Raw genomic sequence first — 17,340 nt, 5'->3', positions numbered from 1 at the left:
AGTCCAGGCATGACACTGTCTAATTCTGTCCTAACACGGTGCAGCAAGTCCTTCTGGGTAACCCAGGAGCTGCCAAATCAGCTGATAATACACGTGGCAGGGCCACTATTGTAATAGTTATAATTATATTAATGCATCTGGCAGACTTTGTCATGGAGATTTAATGCTGCAAAGAATGTGCCACAATCACAACTTGTACAGGAATCACATCCTACAACACTGACATTAAATACGCTCCTGTAAATCCTCGTACACACATGAGCAGTAATGTGATGCTTTGATGGCAGGTTTGAGACTAATGTGGACAGTATGGATCATAAAACAATATTATTGCTATCTTTTATCCCTGTATAACATGTACACGCAGCCGGCTATATCACATAATACATTAATATGCTGGCGGGCTGGGGGACAGCTGTCATCACAGAAATATGTTTTAGTGTCTCCTTCCTAATTTCAGGAGCATCTTATAGAAATGAGGGGAGGAGCCAGATTCAGCAGTCATTATAGGAGTTGTTAATGCAGTTATCAGGACATATCTCTGACAAAAGACACAACAAGTGTGATTAATGTTGGGGATCGGACCATTGTAAATGTTTGTACAAAGCGCTGTCACAATCAGGAAACAATTACAGATGTTCAGTGAGGAGAAACTGACTCACTCCACAGCGATTGTTTAATGACCGCACCATGTGCTTATATCACGTTTACAGAATGTCAGGTCACGCATCTATCCCAGTAATATCTATTCTCATCCAATTATCTGTCTCCAGTGCCTGTGATCATACACAGCAATTATATAATGGCTAGAAAACACCCAGTAAGTTGCCCTAATTACTTTTTATAAAAACGTACGACCTGAGTCATTAAGGAAAGTACAGATAAAAAAGAAGTAAATGTTCTGCGGGACAAACCATGTTACAATACAAGGGGTGAAAATTAGTTTATTATTCTGCACATAAGTTAAATACTGGCTGTATTTCATGTAGAACACAAATACTTGATAGCTTTACTATTACACTGAAATCTACAGTTGATCTAGGACATGTCCTACCCCAACTATAAATCTGTCCCCACATTTCACAGTTACCTCCCCCCCACCTCCAATGAAACATGGTTTTGCCCAAGTGCAAAGTTACTCATTTTTTAAGCTTCATGCTCCTTAATGACTCGGGCCGTAGTGTCTGTTATTGTCCCTCTTCATGTTATAGATATGAGATCGTGGAAGTTAGTAAATCGATATCTGATAAAATAATAAATGTATTCATGGTATATGGAGCCTTTGGGAAGTTACGGGCCCCAGAGAGTACAGGGGCCACATCCTTCTGCTGCTACATAATACACCAGGAGGACGGTCAGTGATGAAAGATGGAAGACAAAGAGAATTCTATAAAAGCGGCAGATAATGGAGGTAACTAAGCTCCATCTTTTATGAAAACACAACAACGTTTGGTTATAAATCGAGGATAACATTTGTATCTCTATAGAATGTGGCGTTAATTCCCCTCTTTAGCCGTATACAGATCAGAATGATTTCCTGGACCTCCTGCAGGCCGGGAGGCTGATCTGTGCTCCTAATACTACGTTACATATCAGTAACTAATCACATATACAATACATACAGTATATCATAGCTCAGACATGGACCATACCTCAATAAGACATTTATGTGATTTGCTTATCTGGCTGTGCCTGCAATAAATTCTATATAATTACAATGATTCCTCCTGGGCGTTCCACATTCTTATCCCGCAAACAAATATGTTAAGACAAATGTATCAAACAGGATTAAACAACAATATAAACACATCTATCGTCAGCTCGCCTCAAAATGTACATATAAAGGGATTAATAACTGACGGACAAGAAACATATTAAAAACTAGAATTTAACCAAAAGCATCAGAAAAAAATAAAAAATGAATAAACTGTGAAAAACCAATGAATATAATATTATACACTGTATGGACAAAAGTGTTCGGACGTTTGACCATTACACCAACAGGGACTGTAATGACATTGTACACAAATACATATACATTAATATGGAGTTGGTTCCCCTTCTGCAGTGATAACAGCTTCCACTCTTCTTGGAAGGTTTTCCACAAGATGTTGGAGTGTTTCTGTGGGAATTTGTGCCCATTCATTCTGTAGAGCATTTCAGAGGTCAGACGCTGATGTTGGAGGAGAAGGTCTGGCTCACAATCTCTGTTCCAGTTCATCCCAAAGGTGTTCGATGAGGTTGAGGTCAGGGCTCTGTGTGGCCAGTCAAGTTCTACCACACAGATCTCATCAAACCATGTGTCTCTGTAGTCCTTGCTTTGTGCACTGGGGCACAGATATGTTGGGATAGAAAAGGGCCTTCCCCAAACTGTTGCCACAAAGTTGGAAGCATAACATTGTCCAAAATGACTTGGTATGCTGAAGAATTAAGATTGCCCTTCACTGGAGATAAGGGGCATAGCCCAAACCCTGAAAAACAGCCCCATCCCTGCTCCACCAAACTTCACAGTTGGCATAATGCAGTCAGGCAGGTAACGTTCACCCGGCATCCGCCAAACCCAGACTTGCCCATCTGACTTTCAAACAGAGAAGTGGGATTCCTCACTCCACAGAACACGTTTCCACTGCTCCACAGTGCAGGGTCAGTGTGCTTTACACCACTCCATCTGACGCTGGGCATTGGTCTTGGTGATGTGAGGCTGCATGCAGCTGCTCGGCCATGGAAACCCATCCATTAACCTCCGGCCACACAGTATTTGTGCTTACATTAATGTCAGTGGAAGTTCAGAACTCTCCAGCTATGGAATCAGCAGATCGTTGGTGACTTTTGCACACCGTGCGCCTTAGCAGTCGTTGACCCCGCTCTGTGATTTTACGTGGTCTTCTGCTTTGTGGCTGAGTTGTTGTTGTTCCTAAACGCTTCCACTAATAATATCACTTACAGATGACTGTGGAATATCCAGCAGGGATGAAACTTCACAAACCGTCTTATTACAAAGGTGGCATCTATCACAGTACCACACATCCTATCACAGTATCACACATCCTATCGCAGTATCACACATCCTATCACAGTACCACACATCCTATCACAGTATCACACATCCTATCACAGTATCACACATCCTATCACAGTACCACACATCCTATCACAGTACCACACATCCTATCACAGTACCACACATCCTATCACAGTATCACACATCCTATCACAGTATCACACATCCTATCACAGTACCACACATCCTATCACAGTATCACACATCCTATCACAGTACCACACATCCTATCACAGCACCACACATCCTATCACAGTACCACACATCCTATCACAGCACCACACATCCTATCACAGCACCACACATCCTATCACAGTACCACACATCCTATCACAGTATCACACATCCTATCACAGTACCACACATCCTATCACAGTATCACACATCCTATCACAGTACCACACATCCTATCACAGTATCACACATCCTATCACAGTACCACACATCCTATCACAGTATCACACATCCTATCACAGTACCACACATCCTATCACAGTGTCACACATCCTATCACAGTACCGCACATCCTATCACAGTATCACCCATCCTATCACAGTGTCACACATCCTATCACCGTGTCACACATCCTATCACAGTACCACACATCCTATCACAGTACCACACATCCTATCACAGTACCACACATCCTATCACAGTACCACACATCCTATCACAGTATCACACATCCTATCACAGTATCACACATCCTATCACAGTATCACACATCCTATCACAGTACCACACATCCTATCACAGTATCACAGTACCACACATCCTATCACAGTATCACACATCCTATCACAGTACCACACATCCTATCACAGTACCACACATCCTATCACCGTGTCACACATCCTATCACAGTATCACAGTACCACACATCCTATCACAGTACCACACATCCTATCACAGTACCACACATCCTATCACAGTACCACACATCCTATCACAGTACAACACATCCTATCACAGTACCACACATCCTATCACAGTACCACACATCCTATCACAGTATCACACATCCTATCACAGTATCACACATCCTATCACAGTACCACACATCCTATCACAGTACCACACATCCTATCACAGTATCACCCATCCTATCACAGTACCACACATCCTATCACAGTATCACACATCCTATCACAGTACCACACATCCTATCACAGTACCACACATCCTATCACAGCACCACACATCCTATCACAGCACCACACATCCTATCACAGTACCACACATCCTATCACAGTACCACACATCCTATCACAGTACCACACATCCTATCACAGTATCACACATCCTATCACAGTATCACACATCCTATCACAGTACCACACATCCTATCACAGTACCACACATCCTATCACAGTACCACACATCCTATCACAGTATCACAGTACCACACATCCTATCACAGTATCACACATCCTATCACAGCACCACACATCCTATCACAGTACCACACATCCTATCACAGTATCACACATCCTATCACAGTATCACACATCCTATCACAGTATCACACATCCTATCACAGTACCACACATCCTATCACAGTACCACACATCCTATCACAGTACCACACATCCTATCACAGTATCACACATCCTATCACAGTACCGCACATCCTATCACAGTACCACACATCCTATCACAGTACCACACATCCTATCACAGTATCACAGTACCACACATCCTATCACAGTATCACACATCCTATCACAGCACCATACATCCTATCACAGTACCACACATCCTATCACAGTATCACACATCCTATCACAGTATCACACATCCTATCACAGTATCACACATCCTATCACCGTGTCACACATCCTATCACAGTACCACACATCCTATCACAGTACCACACATCCTATCACAGTACCACACATCCTATCACAGTACCACACATCCTATCACAGTACCACACATCCTATCACAGTACCACACATCCTATCACAGTACCACACATCCTATCACAGTATCACACATCCTATCACAGTACCACACATCCTATCACAGTATCACCCATCCTATCACAGTGTCACACATCCTATCACAGTATCACACATCCTATCACCGTGTCACACATCCTATCACAGTACCACACATCCTATCACAGTACCACACATCCTATCACAGTACCACACATCCTATCACAGTACCACACATCCTATCACAGTATCACACATCCTATCACAGTATCACACATCCTATCACAGTATCACACATCCTATCACAGTACCACACATCCTATCACAGTATCACAGTACCACACATCCTATCACAGTATCACACATCCTATCACAGTACCACACATCCTATCACAGTACCACACATCCTATCACCGTTTAACACATCCTATCACAGTATCACAGTACCACACATCCTATCACAGTACCACACATCCTATCACAGTATCACACATCCTATCACAGTATCACACATCCTATCACAGTATCACACATCCTATCACAGTACCACACATCCTATCACAGTACCACACATCCTATCACAGTACCACACATCCTATCACAGTATCACACATCCTATCACAGTACCACACATCCTATCACAGTACCACACATCCTATCACAGTACCACACCTCCTATCACAGTACCACACATCCTATCACAGTACAACACATCCTATCACAGTACCACACATCCTATCACAGTACCACACATCCTATCACAGTATCACACATCCTATCACAGTATCACACATCCTATCACAGTACCACACATCCTATCACAGTACCACACATCCTATCACAGTATCACCCATCCTATCACAGTACCACACATCCTATCACAGTATCACACATCCTATCACAGTACCACACATCCTATCACAGTACCACACATCCTATCACAGCACCACACATCCTATCACAGTACCACACATCCTATCACAGTACCACACATCCTATCACAGTACCACACATCCTATCACAGTATCACACATCCTATCACAGTATCACACATCCTATCACAGTACCACACATCCTATCACAGTACCACACATCCTATCACAGTACCACACATCCTATCACAGTATCACAGTACCACACATCCTATCACAGTATCACACATCCTATCACAGCACCACACATCCTATCACAGTACCACACATCCTATCACAGTATCACACATCCTATCACAGTATCACACATCCTATCACAGTATCACACATCCTATCACAGTACCACACATCCTATCACAGTACCACACATCCTATCACAGTACCACACATCCTATCACAGTATCACACATCCTATCACAGTACCGCACATCCTATCACAGTACCACACATCCTATCACAGTACCACACATCCTATCACAGTATCACAGTACCACACATCCTATCACAGTATCACACATCCTATCACAGCACCATACATCCTATCACAGTACCACACATCCTATCACAGTATCACACATCCTATCACAGTATCACACATCCTATCACAGTATCACACATCCTATCACAGTACCACACATCCTATCACAGTACCACACATCCTATCACAGTATCACACATCCTATCACAGTACCACACATCCTATCACAGTATCGCACATCCTATCACAGTACCGCACATCCTATCACAGTACCACACATCCTATCACAGTACCACACATCCTATCACAGTATCACACATCCTATCACAGTACCACACATCCTATCACAGTATCACACATCCTATCACAGCACCACACATCCTATCACAGCACCACACATCCTATCACAGTATCACACATCCTATCACAGTATCACACATCCTATCACAGTACCACACATCCTATCACAGTATCACACATCCTATCACAGTACCACACATCCTATCACAGTATCACACATCCTATCACAGTACCACACATCCTATCACAGTATCACACATCCTATCACAGTATCACACATCCTATCACAGTATCGCACATCCTATCACAGTGTCGCACATCCTATCACAGTACCGCACATCCTATCACAGTACCGCACATCCTATCACAGTACCGCACATCCTATCACAGTACCGCACATCCTATCACAGTATCGCACATCCTATCACAGTATCGCACATCCTATCACAGTACCGCACATCCTATCACAGTACCGCACATCCTATCACAGTACCGCACATCCTATCACAGTACCGCACATCCTATCACAGTACCGCACATCCTATCACAGTACCGCACATCCTATCACAGTATCGCACATCCTATCACAGTATCGCACATCCTATCACAGTACCACACATCCTATCACAGTACTACACATCCTATCACAGTACCACACATCCTATCACAGTACCGCACATCCTATCACAGTATCGCACATCCTATCACAGTACCACACATCCTATCACAGTATCACACATCCTATCACAGTACCACACATCCTATCACAGTATCACACATCCTATCACAGCACCACACATCCTATCACAGTACCACACATCCTATCACAGTATCACACATCCTATCACAGTATCACACATCCTATCACAGTACCACACATCCTATCACAGTATCACACATCCTATCACAGTACCACACATCCTATCACAGTATCACACATCCTATCACAGTACCACACATCCTATCACAGTATCACACATCCTATCACAGTATCACACATCCTATCACAGTATCACACATCCTATCACAGTATCACACATCCTATCACAGTGTCACACATCCTATCACAGTGTCACACATCCTATCACAGTATTACACATCCTATCACAGTATCACACATCCTATCACAGTATCACACATCCTATCACAGTACCGCACATCCTATCACAGTATCACACATCCTATCACAGTACCACACATCCTATCACAGTATCGCACATCCTATCACAGTACCGCACATCCTATCACAGTACCGCACATCCTATCACAGTACCGCACATCCTATCACAGTACCGCACATCCTATCACAGTACCACACATCCTATCACAGTATCACACATCCTATCACAGTATCACACATCCTATCACAGTATCACACATCCTATCAGTGTCACACATCCTATCACAGTCAGGGCCGGATTAAGGGAATGGAGGCCCCTGGGCTAAGGGGCCCTCCATTCCCCGCGAGGCCCCCAATGTGAGCCGTCCACCGCCCCCCCACCCCCCGCGAGGACCCCCCCAAGCACTTACCTGTCAGTGCAGTCCTCCGTCCCGGCGCGCTGTAAGCTCCTTACTGAGGAGATCTCGCGAGAGTTCATGAACTCTCGCGAGATCTCCTCAGTAAGCAGACTACAGCGCGCCGGGACGGAGGACTGCACTGACAGTACTCAGCAGCATCGATCGGGCCGGGGGCGCCCCCGCCCCCGACCAATCAATAATGCTGCTGAGGAGTTTGAAGGGCCCCCTGGATGCCCGAGGCCCCTGGGCTATAGCCCAGTTAGACCTCGGGTTAATCCGGCCCTGATCACAGTACCACAGTACCACACATCCTATCACAGTACAACGCTGGAAGTCACTGAGCTCTTCAGAACGACCCATTTTGTATCACAAATGTTTGTACATGGAGACTGCATGGCTGGTGCTGGATGTTATACACCTCTGGCAACGGGTCTGATTGTAACACCTCAATTCAATAATTAACAGGTGTGGGCAGATACTTTTCTCCATATAGTGTATATGTATCTAACATGTGACATTGCAGATCTTCCTCCTATCAGAGGTCAACATAAGGCAGCCATGATTTATATGTTTGTACCAAGATAAATAATGGATGAGAAGATACATTGTATCACTAGAGCTGTTAGATGTTGTTTAGAGGGTACAGTGACCACACTTAAATAGTATAGAGGACCCCCCCAAAAATGGAAAGAACATACAGACTCCACACAGATATGGAAACTGATTCATTAAGGAAAGTTAAGCAAAAGTAAGTAAGTAAGTAAGTAGGGCAAAACCATGTTGCATTGGAGGGGGAGGTAAATTTACAATGTGACGGGAGATGTATAGTTGGGGTAGTATATGTCCTAGATCAACTTAAAATTCCAGTGTAAAAATAAAGCTATCAAGTATTTGTGTGCTAGATGAAAAAAACAGACGGTATTTATCTTATGTGCAAAATAATAAACTAATTTACGCCCCTTGTATTGTAACATGGTTTTGTCCAGAAAACTTGAGCAAGAAAACTTACTCAATTTTTTGCTTAACTTTCCTTAATGAATCAAGCCAATAAGCCCCACGCTGTGACACAGCAATGCTGACCATTGTGCCACCCAATGTGTACAATGTGCAGCCGTGACTGGACTCTGCAGCAGAGCTAACAATCTAGAAGGTGGCATTTCAGCTTAGACTGCAGGACAGATGAGAATTTTCCGTGGGGAACTTGGGACGGGTAATGAGATTATTTTAAAGTGTTGGGGTTACATTCCCCCCCCCCCTCATTTCTTCCTTGACGTTCATACAGCAGCAATCTGTGGGTGCACTGACAGCCCCCCCAGCCAGGCCAACATTAACCCTCCTCACAGGGAAGATATTAGTGGGTGGGGGCCGGAGAACAGGGAAATCACAGCTAATTCCTCACATTCCTGGGAGACACGTCCTGGGTGTCACATAGAACACGCTGAATTATATACACAGTGCAGCAGACATTGTGCAGATCAATATCACTGCAAAACGAGGCACGAGGCACAAGGTGATGTCACCGGTCCCCATAGAACATTTATTGTATTTTACATGCAGGAAGGTATTAGTGCATTCAGTGCACACGACACAGGGGACATTGTGGTCATCCACGGTGCCCTAAAACGCTATCACACGCTATCCATGGATGTAACGCTATAAACCATCACATATATAGTATATTAGGTAACAGGTAATAACTAGCTATAAATGGAGCATTGTTGTTTTATTGGATAATTACTTGTTTCCATCACTTGGGACCTGTGTGATATTCTCTGGATTTTACCTTCGGAGATGGATCGTTGCTTTACCTCCTACTGGGGCTTGTTTCTTTCAGGGGGGCTACTTAACAAGCCCCTAATCCCCCAAAAAGTTTAAACTTAAGTATCCCCTCTATTTATAACTAGGGGATCGCAGCAGATATCTCCAATATCCGACTGTTATTAGCATTAGCCGTCCCTACAGGGTTCTATGGGCACTGATATTATTGATGAGTTAACAAGTGCAGGATGACTAACGCCAGCTGAAGCCTATGGGAAGAGCACCACGGTAGACGGATCGTTGGATCCCTCACCACAACTTACCTGCTCTGCCCTCCAGTGACTATAGCTACGGTGACCATAGAAGAGATAGGACATCGGTATAACGTGTGCTCCTGAAACAGCCACTTATCGGGACTGCTGTCCCGACAGAGCACTTTTAATAAACGGTCACAATCTTTCACTTCTTATCATTGGATAAGGAATGATTGTACCAAAACACGGTTATTGTTATATGCCCGTAGGTCTGTGCGCAGAGCGATGCTTCTGTCCTCTGCAGGTGACCTCAGCAGACAATCCGCAGCCCGTTCTTACCCTGTGTTCTGAGTGAGACAAGATTTATTAGGGGGGGGGGGGGGAGGTGATTTAAATACAATAGAACTGGAAGGTACATTGTGTGCCCAGGTGTGACCCGCCCGGATCTGACAGCTCAGGGAATAAATCTCTATGTTTCATTGTGTTTATTGTTGAATATAGAATATACACAAATTATATTACTGTATATAAACTCCTGTAAATAGAACTCACCGATTATAGAGAGATTATTTAAAGTCCTAATTTCACTGATCATTAAGAAAACGTGCAGTGTGGAGGTAATTATTAGTATCAGCATTGAGGATCTACTATATAGAGTCCCCATGTCTAGAGAGGGGGGAGCATGTAAGAGACCGTATGGAGAGATGAGAACATGTAAAAGACCCTATGGAGAGGGGAGAACATGTAAGAGACCCTATGGAGATGGGAGGGGAGAACATGTAAGAGACCCTATGGAGAGGGGAGAGCGTGTAAGAGACCCTATGGAGGGGGAGAACGTGTAAGAGACCTTATAGAGAGGGGAGAACGTGTAAGAGACCTTATAGAGAGGGGAGAACGTGTAAGAGACCTTATAGAGAGGGGAGAACATGTAAGAGACCCTATGGAGAGGGGAGAACATGTAAGAGACCCTATGGAGAGGGGAGAGTGTGTAAGAGACCCCATGGAGAGGGGAGATAATGTAAAAGACCTTATGGAGAGAGAAGCCGCAGTATTTAATGTGACCCAGAGGGGCAGAGAGGACACCAGAGAAGGTGTTTTAGTCCATGGGATGAGTGAAGAGGACACTACTGAGAGTGAGGCTGAGAGTGCATCAGACAGAGAGGGTGTCAGACCAGGGCAGTGAGGGGCAGATAGAGCACAACGACCAGGTGTTATAGCCCCAGGGATAAGGACCCCGCAGAGCAGAGGTGACTGTACTGGGTGAGATGTACATATTGATTTCACTGTTATTTGGCGCTGGAGTGAAGAGCAGTGGAAATAAAGAGTTTATTTATATAGAGCTGATCTGGCGCCAAATCACTGAGACATCTGTTTGCTTTGTACCCTAAGTTACCACAGCCGTGTCCCTACCCGTGATAGAGACATCGCTTAATACCTGCTGCATGTGCAGAGACCCTCTGGTCATTTATACCCACACCAGAGAGCTAGCCAGGGCAGAGGGCATTACCCACATGTACCCCAGGACACACACAGTGACATGCTGATGTTCATGGGGCAGTTTGGAGCGCGGAGAGAACACGTCAGTTCCCGCTGACCCAGCTGTATATTCCAGTATCTGTTTCTGTAATGGGGACATATCTGATTAATGAACAGCAACGTTTGGAGCAGCATTTAGTGCATACAGTATATAGGTTGTACCCTGATATCAGGATGTGCCGCAGCCAGAGACCGCAATACGGACGGGACGGAACGTGTATCGGACCCTGAACGAAATTTCCATTGTACTCCTGAAATATTCCTCATTGGAGCCTTGTTTATGGATTATATAAAGCACAACAGTGAGGTGACTCTGGTGCTGTCCCCATTTTCTGTCCCTACGTTTTATGTCTTTAGTAGATTTGCACCTATATATGCTCCTGGCTGGTGATTGGGTAAGTCCTGATGGGCGGTGCCCCATGAGACCGCGTCAGGCCCAGAAACGCTGAAACGCACAACCTCCACTTTCTACACCTTGTCCTACAGCAGGTAATATGGGGGGGGGGGTGTATGCCTGCACGTTACCTGCATTCTGCACACAAACACCCCATCCCCCCCCCCCGAGCTCCTATATCAGATGAAGCTACATTGGGTGCAGTACTACAGGCGCTATGTGTATAAACCGGTGAAATAGAGCAAATCTGAGATCTGGAGAAGCTGGGGAGGGGGGGGGGGGGGGGTCTGCCCCCCGGGGCCGGTCCCATAGTGGCTACTTTGGGCTGGGTCACTGGGTCACCTGCATTTTTATTCCTTTAAAATGTTCCTAACAGGCTGCTGAGTCGAGTCTCGCCCCCCAGGCTGACAGCCCTCCCCTCTACAGGAGCAGTACGTAGAGAACCTGTAATCTGCACCTATCAGGCGGAGGGAGTCTGATTCCTCAATGTCCCCCCCCCCAGCACTATCCACGTGGACCCATCCGGCAGTAAGACAATAAGCTGCGCTCATCGCTGAGGATTGTACTATTAATCTGGGTGGGGAGCAGTATATCACAGAGATGTCATAACATCTTATTACCCAGCGTGCAGATGTTGTGTAGACAGAAGAGTAATAAAGTTATATATACAACGCTCAGCAAATACCCAAATATCCCACCCACCTCACTCAGGGGGGACGAGGCACCTACAGGAGGCACTAATATAATATAATATAATATAATGCCTCATCCAACTCCAAGTATAAAGAAACTACAGCCAGGAATATCCACATACACAGCGATATACGGTACAGACATATGATACATAATATATTACATAGACAGTATCTATGGAGGCGGATCTCCCAGCACAAGATACAACTAGAGAATAAATGTAACTGCCTCTGGGGAAGAACATACAGCGGGTCTATAACCTACGGTGTTATATAGGGATAGATAGATAGATAGATAGATACCAGTCTATAAACTATGGTATTATATAGGTGTTATATACACACACACACACACACACATAGAGGAGGATGCACTCAGTTATCACAAATACTGACATACTGGGCAGAGTCCATGTTGGCAAAATAATATCCTTAATTGTTCAATAAATGAGAACAGACCTGCACCAGCTATATAGAAAAAGGTACAGAATTGAATTGAGAAAAATAAGAAAAGATACATTACTATATGATGCCCCTGATGAAAGTAAAGGGAACTGAAACAATCATTGGGCAGGAAATGTTTTGAATCTATTTCATATTTATTTTGATAATTTTTTTTGTATTGTTCTATTTCTTTATTAAACTTCTTTTGTATTTTTGTACTCCGGCTGCTGGTCCTGGTCTGTTCATTTTATTTGAACAATTGAGAATAGGTTTATAAATATATATACACACACCAGGTGTATACTGTACGGTATTATATAGGCAGATATGTGTATGTACATATCAGTGTATACACTGTGGTATTATATATATATATATACCCCAGGAGTATAGGGGCCATACTGTATATAATATTTTATATATATATATATATATATACACCCCAGGAGTATAGGGGCCATACTGTATATATATTATATATATATATATATATATATATATATATATATATATATATATATATACCCCAGGAATATAGGGGCCATACTGTATATATTATATATATTTATATATATATATATATATATATATATATATATATATATATATATATATATATATATATATATATATATATATACATACCCCAGGAATATAGGGGCCATATTGTATATAATATATATATATATATATATATATATATATATATATATATATATATATATATATATATATATATATACACCCCAGGAGTATAGGGGCCATACTGTATATATATAATATATATATATATATATATATATATATATATATATACCCCAGGAATATAGGGGCCATACTGTATATATATATATATATATATATATATATATATACCCCAGGAGTATAGGGGCCATACTGTATATATATATATATATATATATATATATACCCCAGGAGTATAGGGGCCATACTGTATATATATATATATATATATATATATATATATATATATATATATATATACATACCCCAGGAATATAGGGGCCATACTGTATATATAATATATATATATATATATATATATATATATATATATATACCCCAGGAGTATAGGGGCCATACTGTATATATAATATATATATATATATATATATACCCCAGGAGTATAGGGGCCATACTGTATATATAATATATATATATATATATATATATATATATATATATACCCCAGGAGTATAGGGGCCATACTGTATATATAATATATATATATATATATATATATATATATATATATATATATATATATATATATATATATATATATATATATATATATATATATACCCCAGGAGTATAGGGGCCATACTGTATATATAATATATATATATATATATATATATATATATATATATATATATATATATACCCCAGGAGTATAGGGGCCATACTGTATATATTATAAATACCAGAGTCCAAGATTCATTACCTGTATTTTCATGCAGTTATATATATGTAGAACAGTCTGTATATAGTAACTCCCCATATGCTGTATGAAGTGATATAATACACAGGTAACGTTCATATGTGGTTTATATATAATATACGTATTATATCCCACATTAACTGTAAGGAAGTAACACACTGTATACATAGAACATGTATGTATATAATCACATAAGAACATGGTGGCTTTGTACCATTATATATAATTATGCGGATATCCTATATGTCAGCGATGGGCAACAAACCGCCCTCCGGCCCCGGCTCCTTCATGCTCTGCTGTCAGATGTGTATGTTATAGCGTGTAACACGTGTGTACAACACCTGCTGATATGTTATCACAGATAAGTTCTATGTAATTATTGGGATTAAGGGTAACATGTGGCCCCTCCTGCAGGTTATAGACACCGATGTGGCCCCTGAACTGGATCAGGTTGCCCATCACAGTTGTATGTGGTCTCCACATACATGACAGAACAGTTCTAGTACAATCTGTCTGGAGGACAGTGGCGGAACTACCATCGGTGCACCGGGGCCCCTGTAGATAATGGGGCCCTCTGCATGGGGAACTAACGAGCTGCGGGCCCCAGTCGTCGTCGTCCCCCGGTCCCTCAGCTCGCTAGCTCCGCCTCTGCTGGAACATATATGTTGATCCCATGTACAGGGATCCTGTGTGTTTACCCAGGACAGTCACAGCTTTTACATCTGTAAATCTGTATTTTGGAACAGTTTCCCCAGAATTACACCTGATACACGTATGATACACGTATGATACAGATAACGCAGGAATATGACCCTATGTTTACAGAATGAGGCCCTGATAACAGAGAGAACACGTCAGTCCCATCAGTGGGTGTTTCACATACATGGGGTACTCTGGACCGCAGTAATACTACACGTACAACATACATGACATCAGTACATACTATACTGTATATACACAGGCGAGTCCCCTACATAGATCATACACATATAAATCTCTATTACATGGGATGTCCTATGTTCATCTCACACACTCATGTGACATGTATGTGACACACACAGTGTCAGTGACTATAGTGGTAGCTGGTGCTTTCCCTCATCATACAGAGGTGCAGGGGGGGGGGGGGGGGGTATAAAGGGTCAGATCACATGTAATATAATAATAACCCCCCCAACATGTTACATGATTATCACCCCAATCTGTCTGTGTAATTCTCACCCCAAATTATCGCTCAGTCACAATTATTAGACCCCCCAACACCCCAGAGACTCACCCAGGCCGGCAGCTGCTGAGGGTTCAGCCCGCGGGTCACCCCCAGACACTCGTTCTCCAGCAGGTCCCAGGCCGCCCGGATTCGGGCCACCTTAGATCTCTTGTTTCGGTTCCAGAACATCCAGAGAAAGAGCCCGAACATCACCCAGGTGAGGCTCAGCCCGAGCCGCCCGCACACATAGACCGGCAGGAGGAAGAGCAACACCCGGCCAAGGGGGCGAGCCAGCGCGAGCAGCGGGTCTCCGGGTGAGGGGACTCCTCGCTGCGGGTCACTCTGGTCCTGGCTCTTGGGCTGCGGGTCACCATGTTTCGGGTCACTCTGGTATATCCCCCTGGGCTGCGGGTCACCATGTTTCGGGTCACTCTGGTCCTGGCTCTTGGGCTGCGGGTCACCATGTTTCGGGTCACTCTGGTCCTTGCTCTTGGGCTGCGGGTCACCATGTTTCGGGTCACTCTGGAATATTCCCCTAGGTTGCGGGTCACCATGTTTCGGGTCACTCTGGTATATCCCCCTGGGCTGCGGGTCACCATGTTTCGGGTCACTCTGGTATATCCCCCTGGGCTGCGGGTCACCATGTTTCGGGTCACTCTGGTATATCCCCCTGGGCTGCGGGTCACCATGTTTCGGGTCACTCTGGTATATCCCCCTGGGCTGCGGGTCACCATGTTTCGGGTCACTCTGGAATATTCCCCTGGGCTTCGGGTCACTCTGGAATATTCCCCTAGGTTGCGGGTCACCATGTTTCGGGTCACCCAGGTACGTGCCCCTGGGCTGCGGGTCACCCTCCGTCTTGTGCTGCTGTCTCCTCATTGCTGGGTGTCACCCGTCATGTCGCCAGGGATGCCCGGCTGTGTGTGACCCGCCCGGGACACAGGCTACAGGTGACACCGCTCAGCCCCGCCCAGGACACACCCGGCCGGGCGCACCCAGGGGAGGTGATAGAAGCATCATAATATTATAATATACTGTATAATGATATATTGGGGGTAACACAGGGACATAGGGTGACAGGGTCCCCAGTCTGCTGTACGGAGGGGTCATCAAATGGGAAACCTCTAATAATAACAAAATAATCATAATATAAATATTATAATAATATAACATATAATGTAACAGAGCAACTTCCTGTTATACAAATATAACAATATACTCAGTCGACGAACTAACAGGGTATATGGGGGTATACTCACACTATACACACACGGAGTATACTCACACTATACACACACGTAGTATACTCACACTGTACACACACGTAGTATACTCACACTATACACACATGTAGTATACTCACA

At 43.5% G+C, this 17,340-nt stretch overlaps 1 protein-coding gene across 1 annotated transcript in view; it reads right to left on the bottom strand.

Annotated features, from left to right (window-relative positions):
• The window catches only part of ESYT3 (extended synaptotagmin 3), a gene marked incomplete at its 3' end in the record, with an annotated part of 47,293 nt that extends 30,368 nt beyond the window's left edge, over positions 1-16,925 (bottom strand). Inside the window, exon 1 of the mRNA XM_075181409.1 lies at positions 16,046-16,925. Coding sequence (XP_075037510.1) covers positions 16,046-16,855 — 810 coding nt within the window. The remainder of the gene's footprint in view (positions 1-16,045) is intronic.
• Between the last annotated feature and the right edge of the window lie 415 nt (positions 16,926-17,340).

The sequence above is a fragment of the Mixophyes fleayi genome, chromosome 7 (genome assembly GCF_038048845.1).
Source record: "Mixophyes fleayi isolate aMixFle1 chromosome 7, aMixFle1.hap1, whole genome shotgun sequence".
Taxonomy (NCBI): domain Eukaryota; kingdom Metazoa; phylum Chordata; class Amphibia; order Anura; family Limnodynastidae; genus Mixophyes; species Mixophyes fleayi.
Note: the sequence above shows the minus strand (reverse complement) of the source record. Positions and strands in the feature narration are given on the sequence as shown.